This window comes from Anolis sagrei, chromosome 5 (assembly GCF_037176765.1).
Source record: "Anolis sagrei isolate rAnoSag1 chromosome 5, rAnoSag1.mat, whole genome shotgun sequence".
In the NCBI taxonomy this organism is placed as follows: Eukaryota; Metazoa; Chordata; class Lepidosauria; order Squamata; family Dactyloidae; genus Anolis; species Anolis sagrei.
Window position 1 is genome coordinate 105,138,390 of NC_090025.1, and position 22,958 is coordinate 105,161,347.

General features: G+C 37.6%; 1 protein-coding gene across 2 annotated transcripts in view; it reads left to right on the forward strand.

Moving 5' to 3' along the window:
- HTT (huntingtin) overlaps window positions 1-19,733 on the forward strand; it is a 101,451-nt gene extending 81,718 nt beyond the window's left edge. For both annotated transcript variants that reach the window (XM_060778022.2, XM_060778023.2), the window contains 13 exons: window positions 478-632; window positions 2,811-2,950; window positions 3,551-3,633; window positions 4,794-4,924; window positions 6,460-6,589; window positions 7,591-7,746; window positions 9,523-9,713; window positions 9,991-10,105; window positions 11,847-12,060; window positions 14,379-14,484; window positions 15,925-16,087; window positions 17,098-17,258; window positions 18,964-19,733. In XM_060778022.2, the coding sequence (XP_060634005.2) occupies window positions 478-632; window positions 2,811-2,950; window positions 3,551-3,633; window positions 4,794-4,924; window positions 6,460-6,589; window positions 7,591-7,746; window positions 9,523-9,713; window positions 9,991-10,105; window positions 11,847-12,060; window positions 14,379-14,484; window positions 15,925-16,087; window positions 17,098-17,258; window positions 18,964-19,177 (1,959 nt within the window). In that variant the 3' untranslated portion in view covers window positions 19,178-19,733. The remainder of the gene's footprint in view (window positions 1-477; window positions 633-2,810; window positions 2,951-3,550; window positions 3,634-4,793; window positions 4,925-6,459; window positions 6,590-7,590; window positions 7,747-9,522; window positions 9,714-9,990; window positions 10,106-11,846; window positions 12,061-14,378; window positions 14,485-15,924; window positions 16,088-17,097; window positions 17,259-18,963) is intronic.
- The last annotated feature ends 3,225 nt before the right edge of the window (window positions 19,734-22,958 follow it).

Here is a 22,958-nt window from a genome sequence, read left to right on the forward strand (position 1 = left end):
GAATTTTGTTACCTCTGTCTCTCTGCGGCTCAAGGCCTGATACAACATCATTAAAACAGAGATGTATTGAGAGATATAAGTTGTGAATAAGTGTGTATATCTATCCATAACATCCAGGAGACAGTATGAAGTGTAACTCAAGGGATATATAATTTTGCAAAATATTTTTGTACTATTGCTGTAACACATGCTTTTTTTAGTGGGATCATGTGAGCATCCATTTTGTCATCTGCTGGGATTAAATAGTCAAAATACAGAAAAAACGAGAATTTCGAGGAGGAAAATCAGATATAACACTTGTTATATCCTAAGAGCTCTGCATTTTTCTGGTCTTCATCTGGAAGTCAGAGCTCTGCTAAGTAGCTGCCTGTAATTCTGCCAAGCTGGTCATGAAGCTACAGGGAGTTTTGAGCTTGATGTTGTCTTTTTATGTAAAATAATATGGATAACTGTGGTTTTGTGTTTGAATTTTTTTAGGAAGACACAGAAAGAACACAAATAAATGTTCTAGCTGTTCAAGCCATAACATCCTTGGTGTTAAGTGCAATGACAATACCATTTGCTGGCAATCCGTCAGTTAGCTGTTTGGAACAGCAACCACGAAATAAAGCATTAAAGGCTCTAGATACAAGGTATTTCATTTGCTGGGGTTCTTTTTGTTGTATCCTAACTTAATGTAACCTTACTCAGAAGTTTATCCTATTTTAAAACTCTTCAACGAAAATGCACAGAATCTTAATAGTTACTTCCAGACTTCTACATCTTGGTTTTTCTTAAGGAGATGTTGCTAAAGAGGGGAAAACCCATTTGTTGTTTTCCTCCTTGTTTTAAGTGATTTATATGCCAGAATTCACCTTGTACTGTTTTATTCAATTTATTGATGATAGCCATTTTGAATCTCGGTAAAATATGAATCTCATAAAATAAATAAGGCACAGATGGTATCTTCACTCATCACAGCAAATTATTCAGAAGCAGAACCATCATGAATTAGATGTTTGGAGATTCTTTTGTTTCCTTTCGGCAGGGGACAGTGGATGTTAGGAAGTCAAAGGCTTTCCATGTGTTTTCAGATAATGTAAAGTAAAGGTAAAGGTTTCCCCTGACATTGAATCTAGTCAAGTCTGACTCTGGGGGGTGGTGCTCATCTCCATTTCTAAGCCGAAGAGCCAGCATCGTCTGTAGACGCTGCCAAAATCATGTGGCTGGTATGACTGCATGAAGCGCCATAACCTTCCCACAGAAGCGGTACCTATTGATCTACTCACATTTGCATGTTTTTGAACTGCTAGGTTGGCAGAAGCTGGGGCTAACAGCAGGAACTCACCCCGCTCCCCGGATTTGGACCGCCAACCTTTCGGTCAGCAAGTTCTGTAGCTCAGCGGTTTAACCCACTGTGCCACCAGGGGGCCCTATACTAATGTAGTTGCAAATATATTTTCTAGCCTATCATCCCCTTTTGGCACAAGAGATGATTTATCTTAATGTAGAAGAGGCCTCTTTAACGTGCAGCCCCTCCAGGTGTTTGTGCCTCCAACTCCCAAAAGTTGTAGCCAGCTTGTTCAATAATCAGGAATTCTGGGAGCTGAAGTCCAAAGCACCAGGCAAGCCAGGAAATTAGGAGAATAAGGCAGAACAACCATCATTGCTCACTCTGTAAGACAGAGCTGACAGATCTATATTCCTTTAAATATTGCTAAATTGCATTGATCTTTATCCTGACCAATACAGCCAATGATGTGGAGTGAATGGAGTTGAAATCCAAAATACCTTTACTTTTTTGAAGGAGAAAATTTCAACACTTTGCATGGTGTAACTTAGGTTATCTACATGTATTTGTAAAACATGTCAGACTCATATTTCATATGCAGAAGGACCTCCTGGGTGAGAATTCTACCCAAAGTTCTGCTTGGTACCTACATCATAATTGAATCATTTTTAATATTTAAACTTTTTTTGTATTTTCATAGTATTTAAAATCACCTTTACTCGGGGACATTACATCAGCCATTTATTTATTTATTTATTTATTTACTTTGCTTATATACCGCTGTATCTCAAGCCCGAAGGCGACTCACAGCGGTTCACAAACAGTAAAAACAGTAGAAACAGCAGTTCCATACAACATATAACAATTGACTTAACACATTATCCATAAATTACCAATAAGCAATTACAATGCACAATTATTACAAAAAACAACCGTACCCAATCTTCTCATCATCCAAGCGTAGTCCAGGTTCGTCGTCCATTGTTCCATTCCTATGTTCCATTACCAGATTGCACTTAATTACTCAAACACCTGCACAAACATCCAGGTCTTCACCTTTTTGCGGAATACCATTAGAGATGGTGCTAGTCTAATGTCCGTAGGAAGGGCATTCCACAGCCGAGGAGCCACCACCGAGAAGGCCCTATCTCTCGTCCCCGCCAGCTGAGCTTGAGAAGCAGGCGGGATCGAGAGCAGGGTCTCCCCGGAAGATCTCAAAGTCCTGGTGGGTTCATAGGCAGAGATGCGGTCAGATAGGTAGCTTGGGCCAGAACCGTTTAGGGCTTTAAAGGCCAACGCCAGCACTTTGAATTCAGCCCGGTAGCAGATCGGTAGCCAGTGGAGTTGGAGAGCCATCTCTCTTCTTACTGTAAGCCATATTCTCCCAATGTTGATACCATGAATACAATTAAGTTATTATTTGACCTAGTAGACCTCGTGAATCTGTGATAGTTATGGCAATAAAATCAATAGCTGAAATAATTTACCAGCAAGATTTGCTTGACTATAGCTAATGTTTGACTATTTCTGTTCATCCCAGGTTTGGGAGAAAATTAAGTGTCATCAGAGGAATTGTAGAACAAGAAATCCAAGAAATGGCATCCAAAAGAGACAACATTGCTACACATCATTTGTATCAAGCATGGGATCCGGTTCCATCTCTGTCCCCTTCTTCTACAGGTATGGCTGTTTTCAGAAGGGGAAACTGCATTTTCTTGTGTGATACTGGAGCGGTTTCCTAAATGGCTTATTGTAGAATTTGAAGCCAAACCTCAGATATAAGCACAACTAAATTTCTTGCAGTGGCAGGATTCTTCAAGCTTAAACAACCCCAAACATATCCTGATGTAATGCCCAAGTTTGGTGAAGATCCCTTATTATCTATGATAAAACTTAAGAAAGATAACTTTTCACTCAGATGAGAAAAGCAGGATTCACAGGAAGTATACAATGGGATTGTGGTTAAACACTGCAATGTCAACTGTTTCTTTGGTTTGGAACAATCTCGAGTACAGTGTTTCTCACACTCTGCCCCTCCAGATGTTTTGGGCTTCATCTCCTACAATTCCTAATAGCTGGTAAGCTGGCTGGGATTTCTGGGAGCTAAGTCCAAAACACCCGGAGGAGCAGAGTTTGAGAAACACTGCTCTAGCAAAAAGAGAAAAGAAATATAGCATATTAGTAAAATGCCAAAATTATATTTTCAAAAAAATGCCTGTATATGTCCAGACTTATTTTAAGTGTTATTTGAAGCATTTTTCTTTTTCTTTTCTATTTTAGGTGCTCTTATCAGCCATGAAAAACTCCTTTTGCAGATCAATACAGAGCGTGAAATAGGAAATATGGGGTATAAATTAGGACAGGTATGTTCAGATTCCTACATTAACTGAGTAACTTTGACTTTCATTCAAAATATCCAACAGTGTACTATTGGAAAATAAAGAATTTTGGGATTTAAGGCTAATAAAATAAAATAATTATTAATCAGGAGAGTATTTTGTCCCTTATCCAAGTGTTTTCTCACACATAGAGGTTTATATCTGTTCCCACCTTGACATTAAATGATTTATAAGGGCAAGCAATCTCATTTGACCTCTAGTTATCCACAAATTTAGGGAACAACGAATAGTGCACACCAGACTTTTGAACCACACTTGTCTCTCATTCCTTGTAGTTATTAGCTTGGCCAGACACCCGTCTCAATTATGATCCTTGTTAGTGTTCCATACTATACCTTGAGTGGGAGTTATGAGACTGTCCAGATGTTGTTAAACTACAGCTCCCAGCATTTTGGACTCCTGATTTGGTGGCCAGGGCTGCTGGAAACTGCGCTCCAATAGCATCTTGGAAAGTCACACAATTCCAGCCTTGTAGGATTTCTTTACTTAGGCTAAATCCAGAAAAAATATTTATTTGGAAGCATTTCTGTTGATCATGCAAAAATGTATGGATTTTGTTTTATTTCACTGTGATGCCAACCCTGCTACCTCTGAGCAGGGGGATCCTAAACAAGATGTCATATTCCTTAAACAGAGGCATCCCAGCCAAAGTCTTCCGACGAGACCTCCTCCCTTTTGTGGTTTTCTAAGTTGCTTTGCCATAATAGTTGTGACAGAAAAGAAATGATATAAAAGAAAATACCACAACTGCTACATTTGCATAGTGCTTTATTTCTAGTATGCCATCACCCTTATTTTCAAAGACACCCAAATAAAGTTGGTTGAAGGTAATGTTTACAAATTGGCACCAAACAATCCCAGAACTTTCCCCAAATTTGAAGACTCAGCCCATTTGCATGAGATTGAGAGAAGTGTATAGATCCTGATGAATGAGGTAACAAAAATAGCCCTATGCAGAAACTGTTTACAATAATGCAGGTGCAGTAATGTAAAGATTCCGATTTTTATTTATTACGAAAACAACATATATTTGAAGAGTTAAGGATTTTGCCGTGTTGAAATATATGGGCATTTAAGAAATAGACCTTTTGGTTATTCTTTAAATTCTCTTTTTCGTATTCAAGGTGTCTATCCACTCTGTGTGGCTTGGAAATAATATTACTCCATTACGCGAAGAAGAGTGGGATGAAGATGAAGATGATGAGGGTGATGTGCCTGTCCCTTCCTCACCACCATCCTCTCCCATCAATTCCAGGTTTTTAGCTATTCCGTTGTGCGGGGGCGAGTATTGTATCAAGAATGATCAGTTAGTAATATTTATTAGTTTGCTGTCTATTCCACCTTTTCTCCAGCATGCTCAGTATGAGGTAATGTTTCTCTTTTCTCCATTTTACTCTTACAGCAAACCTGTGAGTTAGGCTAGGCTGTGTCACCAACAATGTAGCCACCACACTATACTCACATATGTTTTAAGAGATTTCACAGTTTCTTAGCTGATAGTAGATCTACCCCCTTTTCACACTTTAGAAACTTCATCAAGCAGGCTGAGATAATATAGTTGAGACAGAAATTGGATTCCTCATTCCTCACTAGAAGTTGAACATACACGCTTCTCTGTGATTTTATCCTGCCTGGAGCAGAGACATGTTCTCACCAAATATCTGTCTAAATAAAATAATTTCCTTGGAAATGCAAAATCCAGCTTAAAATGGCAGTTACAGATTCTGCCTCTAAAGCAGGGTTGTCAAACACATTTTCATTGAGGGTCACAGTCAGCCTTATGGTTGCCTTCGAAGAGCTTTTGACTCCATGGACAGAGAATCCGTGTACACATAAGGGCTAACTATACTTCTTTTACATAGTGGTAGATGCTGCTCTTTAGTTTTTCCCCAATCGGGGTCCCCAGATGTTATAGAATGACAGCTCCCCTCATTTTTGATTAACTGCTATGCAGACTGGGAATAGTGGGAAATGCAACCCATTTGTGGCTGTGAGATTGGGGAAAGATTAGAAGACATTTTAAAGCCAGGCATCATATCCACCAGCCTTGTATCTAAATTCAAACTCCGCTTTCCTGACTAAACAAAACAAACTGCAGCCTTCTAGATGTTACTGTGTCACACCTCCTATGAACTCCAGTTATGATGTCTAATGAGGAATACAGGAGGTGTAGTCCAACGTCTGGAGGCCAACATAAAATGATATGGTGGGCCAGATTTGGCCCATGGACCTTGAGCTCTAAAAAAATTGGCCTATATTTGTTTTCATGAGATGGTCTAGTTTCAAGGATTTCTAATTCACCTCATCTTCATACTACAATGAATGAAGTTTCACAGATTAATAGAGAGAAAAGGAATCACTCTGGGAAAGGGAACAAGGAAGAGAGTTAATCTGAAGGCCTTACACATAGATAATGGTCTTCATCTTCTGAATGTTTCCCAATGTTTGACTCGGCCTCTTTCAGTGTGTAGGTGGGAGTGGCAGCTACTGCAAAATGAGCCAGTCATTAGCTGGGAAACAGGAGGTAAAAATGCAACAATGTAGACTTCAAAGAAATGTGCAGAAGTGATGCTTTTTAAGCCTTAGGACCCTTATGCATTGCAGCCTCACCACTCATTTGTGTCCCTGATGCTCTTTCTATGGTCAGGTAAAGTTCAGCAAGAGCAGGGTAACATGCAGAATGGTTTCTTCCGCTTCATATGTGATCATTTGCTCCTCAATGGATCCTCTTGAATTATGCTTTAAAAATGCCATCATGTAGTGATGTATTAATGTTGTGCCTGGTTACAGGAAACATCGTGCCGGTGTTGACATACATTCCTGTTCCCAATTCTTACTGGAGTTGTACAGTCAATGGATTTTGCCATCAAATCCAAACAAGAGAACCCCAATTGTTCTGATCAGTGAGGTCGTCCGATCTGTAAGTTTTTATGCTTTCAATATCATAAATGATTTTGACTAGATCTTGGCAATCTCAGGGCATTTCAGACAATAACCTCAAAGCAGAAGTATTTTTTTTCCTCGCTTGCACCAAATGGAAGTATAATTTCTCTTAACAACAACATTTTATTATGGTCCAAAGACCCCTTTTCTCCAAAGGTGTACAAGGTTAATAAGGTTAAAAAAATCTTCATGTTCATTTTCTCTGAAGCTAGAAATGATGATTCTCCAGATTATGGGGGTTTTGCATAGCAGTTGCCGTAATACAGTAACTACTACTTTCTTTTCAGGAACAATAATATGTCAGAAAAAGGAATATCCTTCTTTTAAACTGGTACCAAATTTGTGGATCAATTTCTGCCAATACACTAATATATGTTTGAGTTTGAGATCTTGTTGGAGTAGTCTAGAACAGACAATGAGTTTAAGTATCTTGTGTTAGGGTGCATCTACACCAGGCATGGGTAAACTTTGGCTCTCCCATGTTTTGGACTTCAACTCCCACAATTCTTAACAGCTGGAAGGCTGTTAGGAGCTGTGGGAGTTGAAGTCCAAAACACCTGGAGGGGCGACATTTTTCCCATGCCTGATCTACACTGTAGAATTGTGAGACTTGTAGTTTTGCAAGGCCTTTAGTCTTCTCTGTCACTGAACCATGGCAGTTAAAGTGATCTCAAACTTCAATAATTCTGCATTAATCTTCCCTCTTCTGTGGAGCATGACATCAAGAAAAAGTGTTCTTTTTGTCAAAAATATTCCTTGTTTCTCAATCTTTGTTCTCTATTCAGGATGCCTTTTTTCTTCCAAAAGAGAAATAGGATATTTCTCTTAAAATGTATAGCATTTCATTACACAAAATTAAATATTTATAATGTTTTTTTCTGGTTCAGCTATGCTTCATTATATTACATCTACTGAATTACAATTACGATTTTAAAATTATTATTTTTTAAACAATCTGTTGTGCTTTTCTGCTTGCAGCTTTTAGCTGTATCTGACTTGTTTACTGAAAGGAATCAGTTTGAAATGATGTATACAACATTAACAGAGCTACGGAAAATACACCCCTCAGAAGATGAGATTCTTGTTCAATATTTGGTCCCAGCTATATGCAAAGCAGCTGCTGTTCTCGGAATGGTAAGCTGTCAATTTTGTAATAAGTCTTTTCTTGATCATAATTCCAAAGTGCAACTCTTTTGCTAACTCTTGAGGTTCTATTTATTTATTGTGTCAGAAGCTAAACGAGGTTACAATTATAATGTATTTTAAAAAAGAACAGTAACAAAGTTTTAAAAAACCTTGGCATTATACTTTATTTCTTTTGATCAGAAGCTGACCACTTGGAGTGCCTCTGGTGTCACTATGAGAAGGTGATAAAATGACACACTAGAAGTTACTTCTGTCATCTCTTTAAGAGAAAAGCAACTTATATTGTGTATATGTGTGGCTGCCAGTCTGCTACCGGGCACAATTCAAAGTGCTGGCTTTAGCCTAAAATGGCCTAAACGGTTCTGGCCCAATTTACCTGTCTGAATGCATCTTCCCTTATGAACCATCTAGGACTTTAAGATGGTCCGGGGAGACCCTGCTCTCAATCCCGCCTTCATCACAAGTACATTTGGCAGTGACAAGAGACAGGGCCTTCTCTGTGGTGGCCCCTCGGCTATGGAATGCCCTCCCTAAGGAGATTAGATCATCTCCCTCACTCGTAACATTTTGGAGACAGGTTAAGACAAGGTTATATGAGCAAGCGTTTACAAATGCAGAGTAACTTGACATAGGAAATAGAATCACTGACAATGGAATTTGAGCAACGTTTTTAACTAGGAGACGCTAATGATAATGATGTTGGTTTTTATTGTTCCTATTGTGGTTTTATATTGTTTTAATGCTTAATCTGTATTTTGTTATTGTGTGTACTAACTTGTTGTAAACCGCCTTGAATCGCCGATAGGCTGAGAAAGGCGGTATACAAGTATAGTCAATAAATAAATAAACTTATATGTATGTATTGGGGTTGATGACCAGCACCAAAAAATGAGCAAACGTTGGAGTAGGAACATGTCATACATTTAGGTGTTAAGAAACATTGTTAATAGCGAAGTTAAAACCGATTATTCAATATGATAGTTAAAACGGTATATACTTAGATGACAATGGTAAATACTAAAATAAATATTTAAACTTCTAAGACTCTGACAGCATCTTGCACTGACAAGCTATTGTTGCTGCACAAAAACTTGCAATTTTGGCAGTAATTTTGGGGTGTTGGTCAGCCAAAAGATAATCAACATAAAACCTTACAGATCTCCCTGCTAAACTTTCTAAAATTTGATTTATGAAATATTTTTGAAGGCCTTGGTAAAAAGAGCAGTACAACAAAACGTATCCCACAGTTTCCACTGCCTCAGCCTCACAGAGACATTGGCGTTCATCATATGGTACTTTGCTATATCTTCTCTACAGTACAGCTGACATTGAATGACACGCCAAGGTTACTTTAGTCATCTCTTTAAGGGAAAAATCAAATTATATTGAATATATATTGAATATAAACAGGCTTGTCAGAAAGGATCCTATCTGATCTTGAAAGCTAAGCAAGATCAGGCCTGATTAGTGCTTGAATGAGAGGCTGCTGACAAACACAGATGTAGTAGGCTGTATTTCAGAGGAAAAAAACTGACAAAATGACCATTGAAAATTCCTTGCCTAAGAAAACCCTGTGACATTCATAGGGTTCACTATAAATGTACAGGCAACTCAAAGGCACACACACACGGAAAAATAGGTTCTTAATTTGACATAGTTAATTATAACTTGGAAATCTTGTGGATTTTACTTCATCATTTTATGCTAAACACACCAAGTTATTATTTAATTCAGCATATTTTGGATGTGTTCTATATCCATTAGGATAAAGCTGTAGCAGAGCCAGTAAGCCGCCTTCTGGACTCAACACTACGCAGTACTCACATGCCAAGCCGGATAGGCGCTCTCCATGGAATTCTTTACATTCTTGAGTGTGACCTCCTTGATGAAACAGCAAAGCAGCTCATTCCAGTCATTACTGAATATCTTCTTTCCAATTTGAGGGGAATAGCACAGTAGGTATCACCATAACAAGCTCTCTTTTGTGGCATTCATTTAACAGAATTTCTAAGCTATGGAACTGGAAGAGAATCATATGCTAGAGTGGTTAAATTCATTGAAGCACCAGCTGAGTGCAAAGTTTCATTGATTTGTGAGCTGTAAAGAAACTTTACAAAAAATGCCTTCCAGTCAAGACCTCTGGGTCTTAGTTCTTAATAAGAATTCCTGATATGTACAGATTACAGAAGAAAGTGGATTCCATTGATCATTAATTTCTTCCTTTCTTAACAGCTGTGTGAACGTCCACAATCAGCAACATGTGTTAGTAATGTGTGCAGTTGCGTTCTATTTAATAGAAAATTATCCACTTGATGTAGGATCTGAATTCTCATCCGGTATTATACAGGTATGTGTGATGTATACATATGTATGTGTTTGTATTTGCTTTTTTACCTTATGAGATTGGCAGAATATACCGTATTTTCCTGCATATAAGACAACTGGGCGTATAAGACGACCCCAACTTTTCCAGTTAAAATACAGAGTTTGGGATATATTCGCCGTATAAGACTACCCCTCTTCCAATGCACACCAAATAAAATTTTTAAAAGCATCAGATTTGATTTCAATATGGTAATTTTCCTATTACTGTACCTCCTTTTCTGCCTCTCAGATCTCGCACATGCGCACCTGCACCTCTTCACTGCAAACTTCAGAAGCGAGATCTGAAGGGCAGAGGAGGAGGTACGGTAATAGGATACAAGGGCGGCCCAGACAGGTAAAAGAGGTGTGTTTTTCTGGGGCCAGGGCCACTCTATCTTTTTTTTTCCATACCCCGTGCGCCCTGGAAGCCTGCAGCTTGCTCCGCCATTCACTTACACCTTCCCGGTAGGCGCCCCTTCACCTCACCATCGGGACCGCATTAAGTCCACGAATCCTGATGAATGGATTTTCTTCTACTGTACTTGTACAGCGTCGCCCTTAATGCTTTCATACAATCACTGCATAAGGCAGGGACGTGGCCATGGCCATTTTTGAACTCCCCCCCCCCCCACCATCACCATATGCGGCAACCACAGATTCTCCAATCTGATTGAAAGTTTCAGCACCCGCTCTATAAGACAACTCCCGTGTATAAGACGACTCCCATGTATAAGACTACTCCCGCGTATAAGACAACTCCCGTGTATAAGATTACTCCCGCGTATAAGACGACCCCGCGTATAAGACAACCCCTGACTTTTGAGAAGATTTTCTTGGGTTAAAAAGTAGTCTCATACACCAGAATATACAGTAAATGGAAGGAAGTGGCTTCTAAACAGTGCCTTGACAGATGATTGATGTGAATTTAGCAAGCATTCTCATAAATAGGAGCTCACATACTATCTAGTTTTAGTTACATAATAACACCCTTTTAGTAGATGTCTGTTGACTTTAGAGGATGTCCGTTTTCCCAGAAGGATTGTGGAAGTTTTGCTTCTTTTTTGGAGGGAGGAGTATTGGTTACAAGACTTTGTAGCAGTAATATTCATTTTCCAGCATCCTGTGATATCTCGGGGGAGGGGGGAGAGTGGTTCATAAATCTGAAGGAAGCCCATGTTGTTCAGGCATAATCTGAGAAAAAGCTTATGAGACAGAAGCCTACAAACAAGTCACTCTCAGCAAAAAAGAAGAAGGAACCATTCATACAGAGATTAACTCTTGGCACTACATAGGCTAGGCAAGATCTAACCACACAGACACCATTAATCCTCCCAGCATTTCCACATCGTCTCAGGGCTCTTCTACACAGCCACTAAAATCCAATTTGAAGCCAGCCCAGGGTGTTTACAAAACATACACTCCCAGTACAAGCTGCAATATGCATCCGTCCAGAAGATGAATAATGTATGAATAATGCAGAGCAGGAATCCAGGAGCAGCATGCAGAGTGCTTGTGAGGACAGGGTTAACACTGAAGCAGTGGGAGAAAACAACTTGGCTGGAAAGTACACAAATACTTTCCCCCACCCCCACAAGAGGAAACCACAATGTTCCCATGGAGACACTCGATTTGTGTTCTTAATTGTCTGCCATTTGACTTATTTTGGTTTTACCTCAAACATGTTTGATTCAAAACTGGCCTCATTTTAGCAATTTTTTTTTCAGATGTGCGGAGTGATGTTGTCTGGAAGTGAAGAATCAACACCATCCATTACTTACCACTGTGTCCTGAGGGGATTAGAACGACTTCTTCTTTCAGAACAGCTTTCTAGGCTGGATTGTGAAGCATTGGTTAAGCTGAGTGTAGACAGAGTGAATGTACACAGCCCCCACAGAGCCATGGCTGCATTGGGGTTAATGCTGACCTGCATGTATACAGGTACAAGTCTAGTAATTCTTTTAGTGCTGAAAATGCACACTCCATGTGCAATTCAGACTTTGATTTTCTCTATAACGCCATTGTATTATTATCCTTTGGAATTAAGGGTTCAGTGAATAATGAAATGAATATTGAAACAAAATGGAGTAGGTGGGTCAGGATTTGCTTAGTTAGTCACCTTTTGCTCACGTATGTGTGAAGCAAATGTCTTTGCATCTAAAATTCCTGTTCACCGTAGACATTTTTAAAAGGCTCCAGTTAATAAAAAAGCATAAGGTAGACATCTGCTCCTTCTATGGGAGTCATTCCAGACCAATCTTTCATTTGGAGGGTGGAAACAAAGCTTTTTCCCACTTGTGCTCATGCTCTTGGTTTTCTGAACTCAAATGTGTTTTCCTTCATCTATAATTCTGTGATTCCTATCTTGATTTATATCTCTTCCTCATCTATGTTTTGATGTCGCTGAACAAGTGTTAATTTCCCTTCCTTCTGTTTGGATTGCATTAGGGACACAGGACCAACTGCATATCTATCTAGGTTGAAAGAGTAACAGTTCACTGGCATCTGGGGGCCCCCCACCCAGTTGGGGGAAAGGCCTAAAGCAGCAAGCATTTTGTTCATCATTGGTTGGGAATGCAAACTGTGTTGTGCAAGCTTTCTTCCTTCAACTTTTGATACACATAAACAGAGAGCTACTCCACTTTCTTTCGAAATGATTTAAAATAATGCACATACATGATAGAAAATTGACAATTTACTTTTCTGATGTTGTGTGCCTTTACATCAGCTTAGACCTATCTCAGCATTTGCCAAGAGTTATTCCAGTGAGCCTGAGAAAATGTGACTTGTCCAGGGTCACATAGTGGGTTTCTGTGACCAAGTGAGGATTTGAACCTTGGTATTCAGAGTTATGGTCTAGAACCCAAATCACTACACAGATTCGCACTTTTCTGATACATAGATCCAAACCCGTGAAATTAAGAATGCAGTTGGATACAGTAGGACTCTGAAAACCAAAGTTACGTATTTAAGACTATAACAAGAACTCTGAATTTCTCAATAGATCTGTTTTCAAATTCTTGATTCTCTCTTGTCTTCAAGTTATATGTGCCTTCATGTAATATATCATTTCCATCATGATGACAATATTTTAAAGCCTAAGAAAACCACTTAGGCAATTGCAGGACAGTAATATTTGTTCCAATAAAATAAGAGTTTTTAATCTGAAAATTGATAATTTTTTCCAGGCCATGTCTTTAAACCCAGCAAAATATTTTAAATCTGTTTGTATTTATTATTGTGATACCGTCTTAGTTTAATTTTGTTTATGATGGTTTTCATTTGATGTATTGCTTTTTTTGATTTTCGTTTTGTATGTACTATGTTGATTTTGTTGTAAGCCGCCCCGAGTACTTGTGGAGAGTGGGTAGGATATAAATAAGGTTTGATTTTATTGGGTTGCTGTGAATTTTCTGGGCTGGGTGGCCTTGTTTCAGAAGCATTCTTTCCTGACATTTCACCCACATCAGGCATCCTCAGAGGTTGTGAGGTCTTATTTTTTAATAAATATTTAAAATAATTTATTATTATTATTATTATTATTATTATTATCATCATCATCATCATCATCATTTTACACTATTGTTTTAAATCTCAAAAATATGTTAATTTAAATACTGGTATTTTAGCCTCTTCCCTATTATAATTCAATAAAATGCAAGATTATGGTCCAACTTGACTTAAGTTTTACCCAATGTGAAAAAGGTGTATGTATCCAACACTCTGTTTTCCACATTCTATTTTCTTTTTATGGAAACAATAGGGGTGTACTTTTGTTGTTAAACTGCAAAGGCATTTTTGTCCTTTATGGAAATGCAGGTTAGCATTTCCACCATGGCAACATTGTGAATCATTTTGCCCTCCAGACGATATTGGACTGCACATCTCAGTAGTCTTAGCCATCATAAAAGTGATGAGGAATGCTGAAAATTCCCGGATAATAACATCTTGAGGGCCTCATGATGTTCAGCCCTGCACCATGGCACCTGTTCAGAGAGTCCAGAAAATGCTTTTTGAGAAAAAGACTGAAAGTTGTCAGGGAAATGTCAGATAGTCTTTCTGCATTTGAGAGGTTTAAAAGATAAACTAAAATGGACCTAACCATGGCCACTCTTGGCTGTCATATGAAGGCAGTGCCACTATGCTACTGGATGCCAATGCTGCAATTCGTATCCAGGGCGAATTGTCTTGTCCTGCATTATTTTAATTATTTACTTAATTGAGCTGATATCTTTTATTTTCTTGGTATTTTGTTTTAGGAAAAGAGAAAATCAGCCCAGTGCGAGTTACAGATCATAATCAAACCACCCCGGACAGCGAATCTGTCATTGTGGCTATGGAACGAGTTTCTATTCTCTTTGACAGGTAGGAATTTGTAGTCCTAAAGCAAATGCATTGTTTGATTACACTATGTAACATATTTTTGGTTCCTGTGTTATAAATGTCATTCCTAATGGATTTGATCATAAAACATGGGAAAAATTATTAAACTGCAAAACTTTGTTTTTGTGGGGTATTTTGCAGCACAGTTTGCTATAGTTTTTCAATGAATATCTCATAGAGTCTCAACTAATTCAACCTAGCTTGTGGCAGTCACAAAAAAAAAAGTACCGCACAATTAAACAGGAAATACCCAGGAACAGAACATTTTTCAAATGTTGTTACATACGGTTATTGCATATTCAGATATGGCATTAGACATTAGGATACAAATTAACTTTTATTTCCCAATGTTTGTCACCAGTGCAAATATTATGTCAATCCAGCACAGAAATACAGAAAACATGCAAAATCAACGCTTCTTCCTTTTTCTTATCTATCCTCTTCATATTCTGTGGTGGCTAGGTGTAAGATTGTTTTAAGCAGCCCGTTTTATCTATTAACGGGGGGGGGGGGGGGGGATTGTTAAGAATATAGAGATAGTTAACAATTCTTCAAACTGTTATCTATAATGCTATCATAAATACTCAATTACAAAATTTAGACTTCATCCTACTTGTGTAACAGCAATCTTTGACATCAGTAGTACGGGTAAAATTCTCTCTGTCCATTTGATAAGACAGAAATAATTTATTTGTAAAAATATGGTAGATGAGCAACAACATGGGAAGCTGACTCTTTCCCATAAGGGTCAGAAAGCTGTTGTCTTTCCATATGTTTCAGGATTCTGACTTTCATCAGTCATAATTAGTTGGAATTTGTGTCATAGGTTTTCCACTCACACCTACTGCTTTATACTCAGAAGGAAGGTAAACAGAAAGAAACCAAGGCTAAGATATATGTGCCATAAGCTCCTAAAAGAACACTGCTGTCATGTTTATCTATTTACCATATGGCCCAGACCATTCTTACTGTGTTTTTAGCATTATTCTAAAAAATGTACTAAAAACAGTGTTTAGGATGTTCAGATAATTCAAATAATCAGTGTGTTTGGGTTCCTATCAGCAGTATGGAGTGGTTATGGATCTTGGCCTAAAGGTCTTACAGCAGTGGTTCTCAACCTGTGGGTCCCCAGATATTTTGGCCTTCAACTCCCAGAAATCCTAACAGCTGGTAAACTGGGTGGGATTTCTGGGAGTTGTAGGCCAAAACACCTGGGGACACACAGGTTGAGAACCTCTGTCTTACAGTATCCTTCTCAATCGAAGAGGTACCTTGGAAACTCATCCACAGCCCTCTAAAAGGATTGTAGTTCACAGTGAGGGATAACATTTTTCAACTCCTTTCTTTTTTAGAGTGAATACTAATTAGCCCATGTTTCATGAGACAAAGTCATTATTGTTATCTGTATCCTTTGGGTGTTAGGGTCAGAAAAGGATATCCCTTTGAAGCCAGAGTGGTAACTCGGATTCTTCCTCAGTTTCTGGATGACTTTTTCCCCCCACAAGATGTCATGAATAAAGTTATTGGAGAGTTTTTATCTAACCAGCAGCCATATCCACAGTTTATGGCATCTGTAGTTTATAAGGTAAGATAATGGAGTGATGTAAGAGAAGTAATGGAAATAAGTAGTTTTGCTCCTTAGCAGATTGGTCTTACATGTACTTACCTGGGTGTGTGTTGACTTGCATGGTATAATAGGAGAAATTCCTTCTGGAAAAATCTTGCTTTGTAATTAATAGAACGAATCTGAGACTTCTCCTGTGCAATGATAATAATATAATATAATGTAAGGTAATATAATATATTGTATATACATATAATATTTATAATATTATAATGTAATACAATGTAATACTACTACTAATATACAATATAATATTACTACTACTAATATGATATTGTAATTATATATTTTATATTACATGTAATATTACTACAATATAATTGTACAGTACAATATAGTAATATATAATACTGATATTGTACTATGCTAATAACATAATATATGTATGTATGTATATGTGTGTGTGTGTATGTGTGTGTGTGTGTGTATATATATATCTTGTAAGCCACTCTGAGTCCTCTTCGGGGTGAGAAGGGCAGCATATAAATGCCATAAATAAATAAATAATTTACCATTTCGTGCTCATTTAATTATCTGTATGTGAGGCATTCTTCAGGATGACTTCATCTCATTGTTCAGAGTTGTTTTCTGGGTCTCATTTGTCTCAAGTGAAGGTAACTTTTTCAGGTCTGGTATCCCAGTTTGGAGAATAATCTAGATGTGGGAGAGACATTTATGAAAGACCTTTTTGTTTTCACATAGCTTTTAAAAGTTTGAGAGCTTCTTTAGTTTTATGCCAGAATCATTATTATGTGTTGCCAGTTTTTATTTTTGTTTTTATGTATTTTATTATTTGTGTATTTTAATACTTATGAACTGCTCTGAAACTGCTGGTGCAACCACATAGAAGCAACCACATGGTTTATATATATATATATGACTTGGGACCATTGTATATTTGTGTTCGTTTTGCAGGGAATGATTTGATGCACTTTCTTTGGCATGTTAATGATCTGTTTTGACTTTCACAGGTGTTTCAGAGATTGCATACCACTGGCCAGTCATCCATGGTCCGTGACTGGGTGATGTTGTCACTCTCCAACTTCACACAGAGAACACCCGTTGCCATGGCAATGTGGAGTCTGTCTTGTTTCTTTGTCAGTGCTTCTACCAGCCTGTGGATTTCAGCAATGTATCCTTTGCAAGGCGTATTGGTCTGCAAAGGTCTACAATAATCCTTCATTTTCTAATGGTGTTGGGATGAGTTAGTTTGACTTTTTTGGGATGGGTTAGCTTGTAATTCATCAAGGGGAGTGTATTTGTTTGATTAGTAATTAACAAAATTCCTTCACATCCCATCTCTTAAGTCAATAATTTTCTTTTTATTCATAATTTTAAATCTCGCTCTGTTTTCAACATCATGTTAGTTAGAGCTTTGCCAATAGCTTGTGACAGATCCCCTTTCCCAGTCTGGCCCCACAGTCCCAACCCTAGGAACCTGTCACTCATTTTGACCTTGTTTGTTCTCTTAATTTCTTTCTAGGATGGGTTTCTGAGCCTCAAGGTGAGCCCTTAAAGGTGGTCGTGTAACTACGCTGCTGTGGAGGGTTTGCTATGGTAGCCATGGCCTGATACTTTATAAGGCTTGTTAAAGACAACATACAATAACAAGTGCAAATTTCTTATAACTCACTAATATAGGATGGAGCATAAAGATCTCCCATATTTTGAAGGGGTATTAAAATGAACAAATCAGTCTAAGAAATGTATATGTTTCTGAAAAGTTTAGTTGAATGGGTTTAGAAATAATATCAGACAAATAGTTTTGTCACTATGCAGACTCCTCCTCAAGCTCCGACCTGATATTTCCAGTACCATGACATGGTGATGCTTTTACTGCTTCCACATTTTCTGGTGTTCTAACAGTCTTAAGCCTGCCAGGGATTTTCTTTTCAGTGTGGATCCAGTTGCCCAAAGATTAGAAACCCATAGCAAATTCATTTTTTAAATCTGATACAGATGCATTTCAAGCAAGTGCAAAGTGTGTATGGAACGCTCTCTGCGTTATCTCAGAACAGTTTTTCTCATGATGTGCTTGAACAACAAAGCCCTAATGTTCACTGGTTCAACTCATAATGGATACTAGGCTTGTGCATGGAACCGTTTTCAAAAAAAGTCTCCGGTTGGTCCGGAGGCCCTTCTAGTGTTTTCTGTTGGTCACGGGAGTCCTGTGTGCCAAGTTTGGTTCAATTTGTTTTAATATAATATATAATATATTGTATATACATATAATATTTATAATATTGTAATGTAATGCAATATACTACTACTACTACTAATAATAATAATAATAATAATAACAATAATATGATATTATAATTGTATATTTATATTACATGTAATATTACTAATAATATTACAGTATAATTGATATAGTGCAATATAGCAATATTTAAAACTGATATTGTACTATGTTAATAATATATTGTATGTATATATACCTTGTAAGCCACTCTGAGTCCCCTTCGAGGTGAGAAGGGCGGCATATAAATGTCGTAAATAAATAAATAATAAATAATTCCATCATTGGAGGAGTTCAGAATGCTCTTTGATTATAGGTGAACTATAAATCCCAGCAACTACAACTCCCAAATGACAAAATCAATTTTTTTTTTTAGTGATGGTCACTCCTTGTGTTGTGAGACATTTTGTTGCCAAATTTGTTGTGATTTTGTTCATTGGTTCTTTTGTTTTTAAGGTACTCATTATGCACAGAGCATATATATATAGATATAAATGTAGATGTAGATATAGATATAAATATAATTCATTATCTAGTTCATCATGATATAAAGTTTTCCAGAGTGTGTTTTGTACCTCCTTAACCCTTTCTGAAGTCTTCCACACATAATCAGCAGGATGGGAAAATCAGAACAAATTGACGTCAACCTCTTCTGCTTGGTGGCGATAGACTTTTACAGACATCAGATAGATGAAGAACTGGATCGCAGAGCCTTTCAATCTGTATTTGAAGTGGTCGCTTCACCAGGAAATCCATATCATCGCCTGCTGACTTGTTTGCAGAACGTTCACAAGTTCACCGCATGTTGAAGTGGGGGCAAAGTGATTATATGAAGAAAAGGAATATTGAAACTTCATGTGGAGACGGAAACTGACAACGAGAATATTGAAAGACGGGACCTGTTCAGATCCCACCTTGGGTTTTATACACTGCTACGTTTCCACCTTCCACCTGCATAAACCTGAACCAACCATTGCAGTGTGCATTACACAAGCAGGTGGAAAGGTTAGGGGGCCATGCTAAAAGAATGTCAATTTGCTGTAAAAGTTTGGGGAACCTGAGCATTAGTTACTATATAAGATACAAATACTGAATATAAAGCAAATAGTTCATATCGGCTTATGTCATGCTGCTAACATTAAACTTGATGAATATTCCGTTCCACAATGCAAAACACAGCCATTTAAAACCAAAATGCTTTAATTTCATATAGCTTCAGTTGTAGCATAATACTGCCCAGAGGCTCCCCCTGCCACCCTTATGTCTCAAAAGAGCAAGAAAATAGGCATTAAATACACCCAGCATGTTATGTTCTGCCTGGATGTTCTCTAATGTATTGTGGTGTTTGGGGATGACGGGGGTGGGGGTGGGGGGAATAAACTCATATGACCATACTTCTCTTTTTTTACCTCAAGATTTGAAACAATATATTGGGTAAAAAAGACCTCCTATAAATATTTCTATATCATGTATAGTATGTAAAGATGTAGAATGATGCCCGCACTGGAAAGAGGCTTACAGTATGAAACCACTCTTGTTGAATGTCTTGACACCAGAAGTCCTCCTTTCGATTTCTTACTATATGTTCTTCCTCATGTATATTTTTAAAAATCACTTTGGTGTACAAGTTACATTTTAAGCCCTGTAGTTCATCTTTTGTATATAACTATTTGGAAAAAAAATGGATATATTGATTAGTTTAAGTTGATTATAAGAGGCAATTAATTTTTTGAGGATGCTTTGGTTTCACTTTGGATATTTGAATGGGGAAAAAGGGACTAGCCACTGCAGTGAGCATTTTTAATTGTACCACGTTTTTAGAAAAGCAAACGAGGAACAAAACAGATATTTCCCTTCTGGGTTTTCTTATTCAAATCAATATAGTATATTTGTATTGAGGAAACAGTGCTATGCGTACAGTTTAAGAACCCGATCTGATTCTCGTAATTCTGAAATATTTGATATATAGGCAGATAAAATTCTGTGTTTTAACACTTTGCCAATCTACATGTCGAAGACAAACATCTTAAAATTCCACATGGATTGTATATTCTGGGAAGAAACTATCAACTTTACTTTTGGAGATTCGGGGGGAAGGTTCCACATTTAGATTTTCAGTAATGTTACTGTATATTTAATAGTCTTAACATTTCTTGCCAACGAAATTATAGTTTTATCTAAAGAAATATGGAATTTGCATTTGTGTATATATGTAAAATTACATATGTGACTGCATTCGATGTATACATATGTGCATATTGTATTTATTAAACTGATGGCGTTAAACTATTTCCAATTTGTATACCAGCCATTACTGCATCTGAATATAATTTGATTAAAAAGTAATTGTTCCATGTACTGTTAGCATCGACTTATTAATGCAAAACCAGTATGCAGTAGAAAAGAACATTTTGGCCTCTTCCTAGTCCTAGTTCATATACTCCATTCCCATTGATTCACTGAGTCTCCTTTCATTAGGTTTAGGCCTAATGGTCCATTCTCAACTATCCATTAACGTTCATTGAGAGGGTATGTCTGCTATTTTACAATTATTATTATTATACACTGATTAAAAAAAAATATTTTGAGTACCGGTTATACTCGAGTATGAGCCATCCCCAATTTATAATCAAAGTCACCTAATTTTATCACAAAAAAAAATGGGAACACTTATTGACTCAAGTATAAGCCTAGGATGGGAAATGCAGCAGCTACTGGTAAATTTCAAAATAAAAATAGATATCAATAAAATGACATTAACTGAGGCATCAGTTGGTTAAATGTTTTTGAATATTTACTGTATTTCAGAGAAAAACAGTAAATTAGCTCTGCAAGTGGAAAAGTAGGGTCAACAAAAATAATATGGTATCAAAAACAATAATAATAGTAAAATTTCTGTCCAGCCCTATCTCCCCATGGGGACTCAGGCCAGCTTCCAACATAGTAACAGGCAAACATTCAATTCCTATATAAACAATGCAGAGCTAGATATACAGGGTTAGTCAAAATGCATAGGCCAATAAGCCATTCAATTGAATGGCTTATTGGCCTATGCATTTTGACTAACCCTGTAGATCTATAATTATATATACTAATTTCACATATGCATTTCCCCTGAAACGTTTGCAGATCCTCTCTCTGTATATGTGCATTTCTCTCCTGCAATATTTGTAAGCTCTATATATCTATTTTCATATCTATCTAGACATCTTTCTCCTTATAGATAACTAAATCTATATAGGATTTGCAAAGACTTGCAAACATGTGAGGGGAAAATGCATATATAAATTTGTGTGTGTGTGTGTATACATACACAGATGTACAGATGTATAGGTAGCTCTATATTTTTGATATCTATATATAGGATTTACAGAGACTTGCAAACATGTGAGGAGCAAATTCATATTTGAAAATAATGTATACATATATAGTTACAGATATACAGGTACATGGAAATCTCTATATGTATATTGGATTTGCAAAGACCTGCAAACAAATGAGGGGGGAATTCATATATAAAATTAATGTATAAAGATAGATAGATACAGATAATATTTGGGTACATTGGGATTGGAAAGGCTTGCTGGGGGAAATGCCTATATATCTGTAGGAGAGATTAACAAATATTTTGAGGGAAAATGCTTTTATAAGATTAATGGATATTCCTGACTTGCAAGAGCTTCTCTCCCTTTTGAGTAAGCGAGGGAGGATTTTGAAAAGAAAACACTGATAAGGTGTAGCAAATTCTCAGGGTGGTCTGCAAGAAGGCCTTACTGGTACATTATTTAAACTGTTATGTTCATTCATATCATGATCTGATCACCTGCTCAATATATCCCATATGCATGGGTGTATTAGGATAACGATACAAAAGGTTTGCTCAGTAGATCCTCAGTCCCCCTCCCCCCGAATCAAACTCGGCCCCCCCTCCCCCCGTGAATCAAACTCAGCACCCCCCGAATCCAAATCCTGCTACGGGCCTGCTTTGCACCTTTGGACTGCAGCACCCCCTTTGTGTCTTGCACACTTCCATCCATTCCCTCTTATTCTCTCATGCTGTGTTCTTTTCTTCAACTTGTCTATTTGTAGTGTGCCCTTTACTTGTTTCTTACACACTGCTACATGCACTGACCATCCTCCCCCGCCACAATTATTTGCCTCATCTCATTTTGCACCGATGCAATGTGTATGTCCCTTCTTGTGACTCGCTCTCTCGTCTTTACTACTCCATCCTTTATCTCACCTTGTACACACAACGGTACCTCTGAGCGGAAATGCTTTTAGCCTTCTGTGCGAGAAGAAAGCCTCATCCAGCCCTTAGCAGTGTTGAACAAACTTGGACACAATCCACTTAGGTCATTATAAAAAGCAACAGGAAGTGAGTGGGGGACAGTTCCTGTTCATGCCCTATTCCCCGCTGTTAGAATCTGTGCAGTCTGTTTCGTTCCAAACAAAGTCTTGCTGTTTTGCAAATAGTACTTTATTGATTAACAAACAGCCAAGGCAAACTACACATATTATTCAGTGTCAAGACTGAGCTATTGACTACACTTACAAGATTTATAAATGACCCTGCATACAAACTGCTAT